The 15,896-nt window shown below is 42.9% G+C and overlaps 1 protein-coding gene across 2 annotated transcripts in view; it reads right to left on the minus strand.

Annotated features, from left to right (window-relative positions):
* xrcc4 (X-ray repair complementing defective repair in Chinese hamster cells 4) overlaps positions 1–15,896 on the minus strand; it is a 235,000-nt gene that overhangs the window by 119,160 nt on the left and 99,944 nt on the right. For both annotated transcript variants that reach the window (XM_007899745.2, XM_007899748.2), the window contains exons 5-6: positions 12,045–12,197; positions 10,707–10,834 (exon numbers count right to left, since the gene is read on the minus strand). In XM_007899745.2, coding sequence (XP_007897936.2) covers positions 10,707–10,834; positions 12,045–12,197 — 281 coding nt within the window. The remainder of the gene's footprint in view (positions 1–10,706; positions 10,835–12,044; positions 12,198–15,896) is intronic.

Here is a 15,896-nt window from a genome sequence, read left to right on the forward strand (position 1 = left end):
CCCTCGCCTCTTTCAAATTCCGGCTAAAGACCTTCCACATTGACCCTGCCTTCGATCATTGTTCCCCTTGTCTCCGACCCTCAGCTCGGGAGCTAAGCACTTGGGATGTCCCCCTGTCGTTATATAACGGTAAATTTATGTTTTATTTTTTTTTTTTAGGGTGGATCATTTGGTAGCACTCTCGCCTTCTGCATTCAAGGTTCAAGTCCCAAATCAGGGCTTTGAACTCGCAGTCCAGGCTCACACTCCAATTCAATGAAGTACCTGTGAAGTACATTGAGACGTCCTCCTGACATGAAAAGTGCTGTGTCAAATGCAAAGAAATGGATATTGTGGGCTCATTTTGCTGCTTCCCTCATCCTGGGTCACTAAACTATTTTTTGAACCATTAAAATAGAGTTTTCACTCCCTTCAAAGCCTATAGTTTAGCACAAACCAGAGGTTAAACCTGAAATCCTCCTATTGTGCATGGTTCAGCATCATACTGGGAGATGAACCGTCAGTTTTTGGGGGAACTTCATTATTCAGTAATTTTGCATGTAACTGCCACTAATTCATGGGCTTTCAGAGCACTACTTACCCAGCACTTGCACAAAGGATTCTGTAAATGGGTTTTCTCAACCCACAGGTCCATCTTAACCACCAAAATAGGCAGGTGTTATCCTTTGGATGAGACATTAACCTAAGGTTACTTATGTTACCTGTGACAATTCAGTGCTCCACATTAGAGTGTTAACCCATAACATGAGCTTAAATTTTGGTATAACTTCTGATACAGAAAATGGGTTACTAAAAAAAGACTATCAACAGGGTACGAAATATTGTAGAGATGCCAGCAGTCAAAGAGTGAAGTGCCCTAATATTTCATACTTTGGTTTGATATTACGTGTGCTGGGAGGTACAGAAACAATCGGATGTGTGTGAATTGAAAACAGACGACAATTAAATTAGCGTTTGAGGATGATCTTTAAGGAAATAATGCACTGCAATCCTGGGGGAGGGATGGGCATCACTGTATGTCTACAATCAAAATATGCCTTGTGGTTCTGAGTAAACGTAACTAAAATTATACCATGAAAAATAATTTACAATACACTGAAGTTCGCCACTAGAAATTATGTTGCATTAACGTTCAAACAAAGCACTTTCACAAACAAAATAAACCATTGTAATTTTTTCTTATTATTGTGAACTAACAACAGTACTGTGTACTTTCCAATTGTAAGTTAGTCCAACACAGTTAGAACTGTAAACCGAAGTGACACACAGCGAATCCACTGGAATTCTTTATCCTTGACTGACCTGCAAAGTTTTGATACGTTTGATCAATGCTTTCTTAATTGTCAATGCGTTTCCCTGTCAGAGCAGCACTCCAGAAGCAGACCACACCAACACAAAACATTAGGGCAATTGTAGAGAAAAAAAATTCAACTGTAAAGAAAGGAATAATTCCAGTCTAAAACTAATAATAATCCTTGCATTTGATGTAACGCCTTATCTCGTCAATGAGACATCTCAAAGCACTTCACAGAATATACTCTAAAGTGAATTGACTGTGTATTTTGTGGGTGAAACGCGGCAGCCAATTGCACACAGCAGTGTCCCACAAACAGTCGTGGATTGAGTGACCAAATTATTTATTTACTTTGAAGGGACTATTAACCCGGAAAGCGATCCGCCAATCGACTAACAACTGGATTCATGATTTTAGTACTGCAATAATGGTTCCACAATTAACCCATAACATGAGCTTAAATTTTGGTAAAAAATTTGGTAAAACAACAACAACAACAACAAGATTCGATTTATAAAGCGCCTTTCACGTCAGGAGGACGTCCCAAGGTGCTGCACAGTTGGGTCATGACCCGAGCAGGGGGGAAATGGTCAGGGTGAGGGGAGGGAAGGGAGGGAGCGAGGAGGGGGGAAATGGTCAGGGTGAGGGGAGGGAAGGGAGGGAGCGAGGAGGGGGGAAATGGTCAGGGTGAGGGGAGGGAGCGAGGAGGGGGGAAATGGTCAGGGTGAGGGGAGGGAAGGGAGGGAGCGAGGAGGGGAAGAGAGTCGAGAGGGGAGCTGAAGGCACGGTCAAAGAGAAAGGTTTTGAGACCGGCCTTGAAGGAGGAAAGGGAGGAGGCGGCGAAGGCACTGGGGGATAGAGTTCCAGAGCCTGGGGGCTGAGAGGCTGAAGGCCCGACCACCGATGGTAGGGCGATTGGGGCGGGGGACGTGGAGCAGACCGGAGCCAGAGGAACGGAGGGTACGGGCAGATAGGTAGGGGGATAGTAGGTTGGAGAGGTAGGAGGGAGCAAGGCCGTGAATGGCCTTGTAGGTGAGGATGAGGATCTTGAATTCGATCCTCTGGGGGATGGGGAGCCAGTGGAGGCGAGCGAGGGTGGGAGTGATGTGGTCCCGAAGCCTGGTGCGGGACAGTACACGAGCTGCAGAGTTCTGAATGACTGAATAAAAAAAGCAGTAAGGTTAATTCACACCACATGTTTTGGATTTACTGCTCTGCTGCATGCTCTGGGGTGTGCAACAGTATTGCACACTTTATAGTGTAAATTCTGTGTTGTACAGCAGTGGTGTTTACATGCTACAATTTACAGCATTGATATACTCTCAGTAGTTGACACCAGTCATTTACACTTCCTAATGTGAATAATCATGTGGTCATTCCCTGATCTGAAAACTATGCGAGATGAAATCTAATTTGTTTCTCCCCACACTGCAAAATGTAAAGAACTCGCTTTTCAATTTAGGATTCTTTATGTTGTAGTGTTCTTTATCATATAGCATCGTCACCCTTTAACCAGTAAAACAATTAAAGAGATTAAGCAATAAAAGACCAAACTACCCTTATTGCCTTTTGAATGCTCCTATTTGTTTTCTTTATTTCCTCTCTTAATCTGCACTTGCGGGAGAGCCAAATATCCGCCCTAAATGGGACCGACCCCATTAGGGATCTGAAAACAGTATGGTGAGCACTCTGTGTGTGTCTCCCTTTCTCTCTCTCCCCCTCTCTAACTATTTCTGTGTGTGGTATGTTTGTGCCTTTCTCTCTCTCCCCCTCTCTAACTTTCTGTTTCTGTGTCTTTCTCTCCGCCTTTCTAACTGTTTCTGTGTGGGTATGTGTGCGTATTTCTCTCTCTCTATAACAACAACAACTTGGATTTATATAGACCCTCCACACCAGACGGCGTCTCAGAGGCTTCACAGTAACGGATCCTGGGGCCGAGCCAGGGGGAGGGGGAGGAAGGTGACCAAAGGCGCGGTCGAAAAGAAAGGTCTTCAGAAGGGACCTGAAAATAGGAAGAGAGGGGGCAAGGCGAAGGGAGTGAGGAAGGGAATTCCAGAGCCTCGGGGCATAGTGGCTGAAGGCACGGCCGCCGAGGGTGGAACGGAGGACTCAGGGGACGAGGAGAAGGCCAGACCCGGAGGAGCGAAGGCAACGGGTACTGTTTTGAGGAAAGAGGAGATTCCCCTCTCTAACTGTTTCTGTGTATGCATGTGTGTGTCTCTCTCTAACACTGCACTGCACTCACATCTCGTTTACGGGAACTCCCTCCTCATCGGCCTTCCCAACTCTTCCCTTCACAAGCTGCAGATCATCCAAAACTCTGCAGCTCATGTATTCTCACACATCAGGCTCCGTGACCCCATCACTCCCACCCTCGCCCGACTCACTGGCTCCCCATCCCCCAGAGGATCGAGTTCAAGATCCTCGTCCTCACCTTTAAGGCCATCCATGGCCTTGCCCCCTTCTACCTCTCTGACCTGTTGACTCCCTACCAACCTGCCCGCTCCCTCCGCTCAGCGGGCTCCGGGCTGCTCCATGTCTCCCACCCGACCCGCCCTACCATCGGTGGCCGGGCTTTCAGCCTCTCTGCCCCCACACTCTGGAACTCCATCCCACGGTCCCTTCGCCTCGCTTCCTCCCTAGCCTCCTTCAAAGCCAATCTCAAGACCCTTCTCTTCAACCGTGCCTTTGGTCGCCCTCCCACCTCTCCACCTTCCCTCACCCCTACACCATCCCTCCCCCATGCTCGGGCCCCGAACGCCTGACTGTTCAGCGCTTTGGAACTTCCTCCTGACATGAAAGGTGCTCTATAAATGTCATTTTGTTGTTATTGTTGTTGATCTCACCAGCTTGTGCTGGTGGTTTCACAGTTCTGCTCCATTAAAATTATGTTACTGAATATCTCATGTGCACCTGCAAAACTTAAAAAAGAAAATTCCCAACATCAGACCCCAATGATCAGAGCCTGATACAGATAGTCGGACAAATATATACTCAGCAATGAATATGGGTTCTACACTTCTTTATAAATTTCTCTTGACGAGCTGTTCAGGTCACCCATCCACTCTTCCCCATGACTCATTTAAGAAATATCCCCCACAGAAGATTGTTATATTGGAGTTCAGAAGTGCTCAAATATGAACTGTACCACGAAAAATAACTTATTTTTATAACGTCTTACTTATGAAATGTCTAAACGAGCTTTACTGTAATTACTGTTATATATCAAAGATTACTATTACTGCAGCAGTGTTTTATTAAAGCTTCTTTGGAAAAATAGACAAGGAAATGTATCTAATCCGTCTGCATTTGTCTCTTTTTCTACATCGAATTGTTGATGGCCCTTGGCATGCTCTGCCCACCATAGCACCTGGAGTTAGTTTGTGAAACTTGAAAGTCAAATCAGATTTGTTCAGTGCCAAAACAAAACTGTAACCACAGTAACATGGGAACAGTTTCAGGCAAGAGCAGACCATTAGTCCCATCTGCTTACCCACCCAACATCCTACAAAAAAAAAGCTAGAGTAAGATTTGTAAATACAGTAAATATGTGCTGTGATTTATGACAAACCGAGCCCTGAAAACTATAACCTTACAAGGAATCCCATGCAAACAATTGTTAACTCTATATTGGAACTGAAAGAAATCATGTTAATTTCAATGCTGCTTTATCAGCTAAGCCTTTTGTGTTCCAGCAAATTCGCACAATTGGAATGCTCAAATGCAATATTCATGAACAACTTTTTTTTCGGTTCTGAAGGTACTTTCTCATTCTCTTTTAAAAACTGTTCGTCTTCCCCACTCACCCCACAAAATTATTCCCCAGCTTCCCAGGCTGACTCAGGCTCACTCTCACTGCTGAGGCAACGTGCTGCCCTTTCTCTGTGCCAAAATCTAACAAACTGGCTGAGATGATGAGATCATACTATGGCCAGGGGTCATGCTTCATAACCTACCACAGAGAGCTGGAATGTATTAGGGCATTAATGCACTGTTTCACCTTGATGCTTGGTATTAATATTTTATCTACAATTTTTTAAAGAGAATTGAATCTACCGTTTCTAAAATAGAATTTTGCAAATTTATCATATGGAACCATATGCGAAAGGATCAAACCTATTTTTAGTACACTGTAGCACAGACTGTGACATTGGTTTGATGAAGTGGACAGGATGTTTTACAACAGGAATAAGGCAATGGCTGTGCTATCTCTATTCACCTGGTATTTGCTCTGTGACATTGCCAACCAGACACAGAATGTCTGTCGGACATCAAGTCCTGGATGAGAGCTATCTTTCTTCAGTTGAACATCAACAAGATCGAGGCCCTCCTCACCTCAGGTGCTAACAGCATCACCATCCATGGTTCACACTCCATCCTTGCTAAGCCTTGGGGTCTTGTTTGACCCTCAACTATCCTTTCTACCCCACATCTGCGCCATGATCAGCTCTGCCTTCCCCCACCTCCACAACATCGCCCGGCTCCACCACTGTCTCACACCACAGGCTGCTGAAACCCTCGTACATGTCCTCATTACATCGAGGCTCGACTATGCAAACTCACTGCTTGTCGGCCTCCCCAACTCCTCTCTCCATAGGCTGCAGATCATCCAGAACTCTGCAGCCCGTGTCCTCTCCCGTACTAGGCTCCATGACCCGATCACCCCCATCCTCGCCAAACTCCACTGGCTTCCCATCACACAGAGGATACAGTTCAAGATACTGGTCCTCACCTTCAAAGCCCTCTACGGTCTTGCTCCCCCCTACCTCTCCGACCTCCTAACCCCCTACCACCCTGTCCGCTCCCTCAGCTCAGCGGGCTCCGGCTTGCTTCACGTCTCCCGCCTTGCTCGCTCCACTATCAGCGGGCGGGCCTTCCGCCACTCTGCACCCATCCTCTGGAACTCCATCCCGCAGTCCCTCCGTCTCGCCCCCTCCCTCGCCACCTTCAAGACCAACCTCAAGACCCTCCTCTTCGACCATGGTTTCCCCGCTGCCCTCCACCCTCTCCCCCCCCCCCGAACCCCCAGCTCGGGTCCGTAACTCTGTCTGTCCAGGGAAGCCCTTCTAACATGAAAGGCGCTTTACAAATGTAATTTTGTTGTTTTTGTTGTTGTACACAGTTTTTCTCAATTCTCTACTGCTGTGACACCGATGCTCTCCCTTTGAGGCGCAAATCGATTTGTTTGTTTGAACACCATTTTAAACATAAGATTAAGCATTTAAAACATGCTCTCACATACAGAAAAGGGCTGCCACCTACAGTTCCCATCCCAGCCAGAATTCCAGCTCACTTCCCATATGGCTTTACTTCGCTTTCTCATGTCCTGGTCACTATCAATTGGTTCAGCATAACAGTGCAGCTCCTGTGATTCCCTCTCAGTCTCTTCTCCCCACTCAGTTCACCTTTCATCTCCTTCATGCTTCTATCAGGCATTTTGCAGGATGTATTAAACTGTATCTATATTTAATCGTTCAGGTTATACCACAAAGAATTTTTAACTGACATGTGTACAGTATAGCTAAACTTTTAATGACATCTTGAAAAATATGGCCCAAATCGTTTGCAACAGAATATTAATATTAATTCAGTCTTTTTAAAAATGAAATCTATTACAAATATTGAATTTTGGGGGTAATTTGTGTTTGAATTTTCACACAAATCTATATTGTAGAATTTTTTTCTTTAAAATTTGCCTAACATTAACTAGCTGTCTGTCTCGTAGATGTTCAGTGAATCACCAACATCATGTCACCTTGTGCAATCATTAATAATGAAGGCTGAACTCACTGAAAGTACTTCTCTATCGTCTGAGACTTCAAAGACTGCTGCAATATTGTTGATACTTGCAGCACTGTTGGACATAACAAACTAAAAGGGTTTCTCCTCTCCCCTCCCCTTCCTTGCTTACTTTGGCAGCACTTGCTGTAATATTACTACTCACAGGTTGAATTCTGATGCAAGTAACACTTTTATGTCTGACAGAAAACCATAGGTGTCATTTTGGCTCTAGACCAACAACCCACAGCAAGAGTTGACGAAGGTTCAGGAATCTGTGCTGCATGGCAATTGTGGACAGAATAAAATGTGGCACCAGATGGTGAACAAAGGCTATGCTGCGATTGTTCAGTTCAGTGTGCAGATGTTTCACTCACTATTCAGACTCTTGCAAACTCTTAGGTGTGACTTTCACTCCAGATGCCAATTCATTCACTTCATAGTTTGATTATAACCATAGCTATTTCAATTGGTGGACCATGTTACACTATTCCATGTCAAAATCCCCCAAGAATTTAACGCTATATACACAGGACATTTAAAAGGTCTCATGTGCATATAGTAGACTACATCCTTGTAGTGATAGATTTCATGGCATATTGTGTATCTAATAAGATGTTGGTATGTTCAGTATCAACCACTGCGCATATATTGGCTGCAACTTTGATGTACGATGTGGTGGCATGATTTTGACCTGTATCAACTGGCTGCTGGCTACAAAATCATTTGCATGAGGAGAGCAATTGTTTGCAAATCAAATAGTTTTAATTGGAAGTGTCTTTGATCAAAGACGTTTGCAGACCTCTGGCACTAATCATTTTAAAAAAGAGATCCGAAAATAATCAGCTTTCTATTCAAGCAGTAAGTTGATGAATGTAATTCATGGGCAGCGCCTGGAGGTTTCAATTTCTGCACACTGGTACCCTGATTTTGCAACAAATCCTGACTCTTTTAATAATAATAATCCTTGCATTTGATTTAACGCCTTATCACATTGTTCAGTTGTCTCAAAGCGCTTCTCAGAATATATTCCAATACAAATTGACCGTATATTTTGTGAGCGAAACGTGGCAGCCAATTGTGCACAACAGTGTCTCACAAATGGTCATGAATTAAGTGACCAAATTTTTTGTTTTGGAAGGATTATTCCCCTGGAAAGAAAGCAATCTGCCAATCGACTAACAACTGGGTTCCTACTTACTGCCAGATAAGCAGAGGTGTGTGAAGTAAGGAAATGTGCCCAGGGTTTCACCCCACCTGGGAATCGAACCTGGGTTCTCTCGCTTGCGAGGAGAGCCCGCTAACCAATACACTTCAGGAGTCGCAGATCTTTCCCATTACTTGAGCTATTATTTCCATGTGGCAGTAATAGGGTTCTGGGTGGTGTGGCCTACCTCCTGCAAGGGATGCCTCAGGAGGAACTGTTTGCCTACCACAGAGAAGGATTGAGAGGAAACCTGATAGAGGCTTTTAACCACATGGTGTAAAAGGAGCTACATCAAAAATATTTAGCCCATTCTGTCTTTTCTGTATTCCCTTTCCCATGCTATGTGTGCCTGATAACAATTTTGTTGCATTCTCCTGTTTTGTGAGGCTGGACAATAATTGACAGCAGTACCAACAAGATGTGGGTTGCCTCAGCAAGTGGCATAAAAGGATTACTCAGAAACAAGTTTAATATAATATTGTGTATGCAATTATTTGCTCCAGCTTTAAATGTATGAGTTGGCCCCAAACTATGTACTGTTATAATGAATCATCAGTTTGCTACATGTCTCTAAAATGATCACCCATTAAAAAAAAGTTGTGCACTCAGTGTATGAGAAACCTAGTACATGAGATAGGTGTAAAATACGTCAACTTCAACCAGTGTGACCACATCTGCTTTCCATTTATTTCCATTAGATCAAACAACAAATGAGTACATTTATGGTTATCCAGAATCAAACACTTAAGCCCAATAGATTCCAATTAAGCAAGCAGCATCTCAGTGGAGATAAACCAGTTTGGCTCAGTGGTTAGATGATAACAAAATGCTTCATCTGTGGCATGGTAGTGATTAATCAATCAAGACTTTTCCAAGGATTAGGCATGGAAGATAACAGTAGGGGCCTGTGTGCAATGGCAATCTGCAAAGTGAAATTCGCTTGAAGGGCTTTATTTCCCATTCTATCTTTAAATTCTTCCTGCAATTTGGTTTAGAAGTCTATTTTTGCTGCAAATGGAGCAGAGATGTACATACCTTTACGCTTTCTACAGGCTTCCCTGCAGCAAGTTATCGCTATCTCTTGTCTCTTGGAGGAGAGAAAGCCATGGCGCTGAAGGGACAGGATGTGGTGCCCTCTACAGATGCTGAGTTTCACTCTACTCAATGGCTTTATCAACTGAGCTGTCAGGAAAACTAGAAGGATCGTTTCTGATCTTATAAGCCCGACAGTGAGAAAATATAGTACAACTGTAAAAGTGAACTTATCGTTTTACACAAAGTCATCTCTACAGAACAGTTAATTCACTTATTCAAACTCTGAGTCTCTTAAAGACTAAAGAGATCCCAGTGTATTTATTTTCTAACAGAGAACCCAGCTCAGGTAACCAAATACTGCCCTGGATACACTGATATTCATCTAGCCAAAATGATGATTGTTTAATATTTCAGGTTTTAAAACAGGTCAGTGATCAGCCAATATTAGGTAATTTGTGGTGCATTTTGTGTGAATAAGAGATCTCCTTGTTATGGCAGAGCGTTGCCAAAAGAACACCTGCGAAAGAAGATGTTATTAAACTCAGCAGCCAAATGATATCTAATCATACTTCAAACTAATTGCAGGTCTATGAACTCATTTACTGCGAAACGTGATGTACACGTGATGTAGAGGCTTTCACAAAACAACATATAATCCTTACATTTAATGCGCCTTTCACATAGGGACCCCATCTTAAGCACGTCACAGGATTTATTGGAAAATACAGTTACTGTGTATTTTGTGGGTGAATACAGCAGTCAAGTTGTTCACAACAATGTCCCACAAACAGCCAAGAAGTGAATGATCAATTTTATTTGGGGGTTTGTTGGCCAGGACACCAGGAGAAACTCTATTCTCTTTTCAAATATAGAAGCAAAACAAAACAACTGGAAATGTTGCAGTATTTCTAATCCCAACCAATTTCTTAATTAAGCTGCAGACAATAAAACATACAGAAAAATGTGGTTAAAGCTTCTTCTTATAATCTGTGCTTAACAACAACTTCTGGAGAAAGATTTCACTCTCAGACATTGACTTTTAAACAGTACCTTTTTTAACTTAGCAAGGGACCTAAGGAAATCATTCCTGGCAGCTGGAGCAGCTTTTAACTTTAAATTTATTTTTATGGTTTTATCTGGCCGGTAAGTGACACCTTTCATCCCGTTCCCACGCGAGATGGTTTTGCATTTTTTGGTCAGATTCTGATTTAAAAATAACTTAAAAGTTAAAAATTAATTGAGATCTTCTGCTCATATTATTTTTAATATCCACAAACACCAGGATATTCACAAGGAAACAATTAATAAAAACCTGATTCCATTTCATTACAATCTACCCATCTCATACTCATGCTCCGCTCTCTGCGACAAATAGGAAGCACATTTCCTTACCGTTTGCTGGCTTGGGAGGTTGAGAGCATCTTCTATATTCAGAGGTATGGTCTTTACTTTCTTCATTTGCACTAGAATCAATACTTTCTTTAGCTGCTGGAGTCTCTTGGCTAGCAGCCACAACACCTCTGCACAGGGAAACCATGGAAATTGGTCAGTTACCAATAGTCTTACTCATTACACTTGACATCTGTGACATCCTGCAAGAAGTACTTTATTGAGACTTATTATTATTTTGTCTGATTACAAAAAACCTGATGACATCCTGGAACAAGGTTATGCTGGCCAACCACGCCAAAGTCATCTTTACTAAAATAACCTGCTGTTGACTGTTCTATCTGAAAAACACATCATCCTTCCAAAACACCCACCCTACTGTCCTCCTATCATAGCATCAAGCTGCTCAGTGCCCCAGCAACAATCACCCTTCCTGGCAACCTGTTCCAGTCGCTAGTTACCCTCGGATTAAAATTTCCATTTTGGGTTCAGCCGGTTGTCTAACACACCTGGAAAGCTGTCAACATGCTTAAGAGTATCCAAGCCAGTCTGAGATTTCCATTGACTTTGATATTCCATTGCCAGGACCTACACCTTGGAGCCAGCTCAGCCCCAAGAAGACCCCTCCTACCAATATCATAAAAGTGGTCATCTTGAAATCCAGAACCCCTCCTTGCCTGCTTTAATATATTAGACTATTTCAGTCAACTTGTCTTGTGCCTGCATAAACTTTGTTACTACAATGTAAAACGGGAAAACAATGATGTTGTGTTTTACCTTCCTTTTGTGAATGTTTACAAATTTCAGTTTTGTAGTAACACCAAAAATTCTAAAGTATCCAATGGCAGTGACTGAAGAATCATACGGGAAACTGCAATTTTCATTAGAATGTTTAAATTATATAATAACGTGAAGGAAAAATATCTCGGTGTCTTTAATTAGCAGGAAATAATAATGTATTGTGCCATTTGTTTGGTTTTACAGCTATCAGACAGTCATGTGGACATGATGAGAACTAAAGGAAGTCAGTCAGACAGACTCACCCTAGTCACACCCATAATAGTGACCTGCAGGTTTTAAGGTAAACAGGATTAAGACAGGAGCATAAGGATATAGAGGACAAGAAAAGGCCACTGGAGTCAATATCTGCTCCCAAGATATTATTGTGTCCCGGTAATTAAAGATAATTCAGTAGGTTGTTTTATTCTAGTTATGTTTACTTTGCAAAAGACCTTTCCAAAATTTTTTGATGGTTTGCAGCTGTAAAATACTGCTTATTTTTAACTTTACTGTAGGAAATAAGTTCACAATAGGACACAACTATGATAAGACAAACAATACCTGCTTTCACTGCTGGCTTCTGCTTCCTCTTGAGTACATTTTAGTTTTTCTAGCAGGCTTCTAATCTTGGCTTTTTTTTCATTGAGCACCAGAATGAAGCGTGAATAGAGTCCGTGTTCCAATGCCTCTTTATCCTTTACGTGTTTCTCTAACCTGAAATGAATGTTCAGTAACAAGCTGGTGAGTGCTTGCTGTTTATAAAAGGAAATACACATTGGAGATAGTTGTCTGGTAATTAAACTGCTAGTCCTGCACCAACGACTTTAAAACCATTCGTCATTTTACATCATCATCGCACATCACCACCATGGAGGGTACAGACAAACAGTCTTGCAAAAAATCAACAAAAATTACATCAAATGTGAACCTGATTTATTTTAATCAACAACAGATACAAAGCGATTTCAAGGCTGAAATCTAAGCTTACGGTTCAGTAGGAATTTATAAACTGTCTGAGCTTTACTCTCCTGATAAAGAATGCCATTCTGAACCCCTGGATTTGATAACTCGCTCATTTTATTCTACCTCTCAAGGGTCCATTATCCTCTATGTAATCAATACCCATTATACTTGATGATAATGAAGAGTGATAAGGCACAAAAAAGCTTCACTGTTTGAATACAGGAGTCATATTAATGCCTATTTGCAGAGTGGGATGATAGGGCGTCCGTCAACACTGATCCAAATTGCACGTGCAACAATTTATTCTACTTATTTGAAGGTATCGCTGGTTACCCACGGGAATAAGTGCTAACAATGATAACTACTTACCATAGAGCAAGTCTCCAGCATCTGCTACTGATTTCAATGTATACAGTTTCCACTTGATATGGGGAACTGATTTATCAAATACTCAGTGGGCACTTAAAATAAAAGAAATGGCCAGTCTCTAAAGAGACCACAACCATCACCAACACTTCTGTGCTAACAGAGGATTTCCCCTTTCCTCTTTGATCCTGATCCCTACAGTATTCCACTCTACTCAGGTAGCAGGAAACGATGAATACAGGGCTCCAACAGGTCTTGTGACCAGAGATTTTGTCAAAGAAAACTTAAAAAATAAAGTTGGAGAGGTACCCAGTTGGTAAATATTACCATTGCTGAGACATCCTCTATGGTAACCAGCTTCTTTACATTTGTTCATGGAACAGTTGAGCCTCAGGCATTTATTTCACACAGCGATGGCAGGAGTGATGTGAGCTGGCAAACTAGAGCTGTCAATCCTAAGTGAGCTCCCCGTGTACCACTCCCCTCAATTGGATGCTAAACTATAATAATAATAATCCTTGCATTTGATATAGCGCCTTATCACATCGTTGAGATGTCTCAAAGCGCTTCACAGAATATACTGTTAAGTGGATTGACTGTGTATTTTGTGGGAAAATCTCCACACCATTTGTGGCAATTGAATCAATGTAAAATATGTAACATTACATATCTATTGGACAATCACACGTATGAATGAAGTGGCACCTAGGCACTGCATGTTGAGACTCCAAAATGCTGTACAACAATATGTGCTAATAGGTTGTCTTATGTACAAGATTTTCTATCACATTGAACTTCCTGCTTTTGACCATATCAATGTCAAGAGGTTTTAACTGGAGCTCAGACACTTAATAATAATCCTTGCATTTGATATAGCGCTTTTCACGTTTTCTAGATGTCTCAAAGCGCTTCACAGAATATACTGTAAAGTGAATTGACTGTATATTTTATGGGCGAGACGCGGCAGCCAATTGCACACAGCAATGTCCCACAAACAGTCGTGGATTGAAATGACCAATTTATTATTGTTTTTTTTCTTGAGGGATTATTATCAGGCATGTGGAGAAAAGAAACTTGCCCAAGGTTTTGCCCTGCCGGGAATCAAACCCAGATCTCTTGCTTGTGAGGCAAGTGCTCTTACCACTGAGCTACAGGACTCCACTTCAATGTAGGAATGTAGGACATGATGAGAGGAAGAGGCACCCTGGCCATTCACATGTCACTAAGGAGGGCATTGGCAGAGGTCTGAGAGTAGCCCGTAAACACTATGTAAGGATTCCACAGGACAGGGAGAAAATAATCAAAATATTCTTACAATGGTAGTACAAGCACAGTTTTATTGCCCATGACATTAGTGTTAATATAACTGAATGAGACAGGACTATAATAAAACCTTAATGTAATTCTAATTTGCAGCAACAATATAGATAGCCCACCAATGGTTGGTCCTTGTCACAGCTATCGATCCATCTGCAGAAGAGGTATTTGGAAAGACTCAATTTCCGTCCACAATTAATTTTAATTTGACATATTTAAATGATATAGCTAATTGCTATTAAAGAACATATAACGACTATGAACAACAACAACAACAAGATTTCATTTATAGAGCGCCTTTCACGTCGGGAGGACGTCCCAAGGCGCTGGACATTTTGATCGGGACCCGAGCAGGGGGAAATGGTCAGGGTGAGGGGCGGGAAGGGAGGGAGCGAGGAGGGGGTAGAGAGTCGAGAGGGGAGCTGAAGGCACGATCGAAGAGAAAGGTTTTGAGACCGGCCTTGAAAGAGGAAAGGGAGGAAGCAAGGCGAAGGCACTGGGGGATGGAGTTCCAGAGCCTAGGGGCTGAGAGGCTGAAGGCCCGGCTACTGATGGTAGGGCGGTTGGGGCGGGGGATGTGGAGCAGACCGGAGCCAGAGGAACGGAGGGTACGGGCAGGTAAGTAGGGGGATAGTAGGTTAGAGAGGTAGGAGGGTGCAAGGCCATGAATAGCCTTGTAGGTGAGGATGAGGATCTTGAATTCGATCCTCTGGGGGATGGGGAGCCAGTGGAGGCGAGCGAGGGTGGGAGTGATGTGGTCGCGAAGCCTGGTGCGGGACAGTACACGAGCTGCAGAGTTCTGAATGACCTGCAGCTTGTGGAGGGAGGTGCCGGGAAGGTCGACGAGGAGAGAGTTCCCGTAGTCCAGCCTTGAGGTGATAAAGGTGTGGACCGGAGTTTCAGCAGCGTGAGGGGTGAGGTAGTGCCGTAGTCTGGCGATATTCCGGAGGTGATGGAAGGCGGTGCCAGTTGTGGCGCGGATATGAGGAAGAAAGGACAGCTCAGAGCTGTCCTTGAACAAGACAGAACTGGATATAAGGAAATGAAGGGATCTCAGACACATGTTTTATTTAATGCGACTTAAAATCTCTAAATTACAGATCTAGCTGAAAATCAATAAAAACACATCATTAAAACATTCTAACACTAAATCCATCATTAAATACTGCATTAGAAATCTGGTGAAGTACTATTTTAGAATAATAATTAAACGCTTCCCATGTTATTAAAGGAAATATCTTTGAATTCCAAGATTTGCTTAACTGCTTAGTTATACAGAGTTCTTCTTGTGTTGCTTTAACCCTTGGAACTCCAGAAATGAATACACTTATTTGTAAACTGACAGATCATGGGGAACACCAGGAAGTTCCTCTTCCTTTGTGATTGTCTAAAACCCATCTGCTCCCTCTGCTCACAGGCTCCGGCCTGCTTCAGGTCGGCCGACCTGCGCCCCACCATCAGCAGTCAGGCCTTCAGCCTTTCTGCCCCCACTCTCTGGAATTCCACTCCCAAATCCCTTTGCCTTGTCCCTTTCCTTGCTTCCTTTAAAATCCGTCCGATCTTCCTCCTTGACCACGTCTTCGGTCATCTTCCACAACCATAGGCTCACACCCTTCCTAAATCCAATCCCCAGCTCAGCTCCTAACCCTCGACTGCCCATTGCCTTGGACATCCTCCCAATGTGAACAGCACTATATACATGCCATTTGTTGTTGATGAGGTTTATTCCTTCATTGTCAATATACAGTCAATTCACTTTACAGTGTG

Source organism: Callorhinchus milii, unplaced genomic scaffold, assembly GCF_018977255.1.
Source record: "Callorhinchus milii isolate IMCB2004 unplaced genomic scaffold, IMCB_Cmil_1.0 Scaffold1, whole genome shotgun sequence".
In the NCBI taxonomy this organism is placed as follows: Eukaryota; Metazoa; Chordata; class Chondrichthyes; order Chimaeriformes; family Callorhinchidae; genus Callorhinchus; species Callorhinchus milii.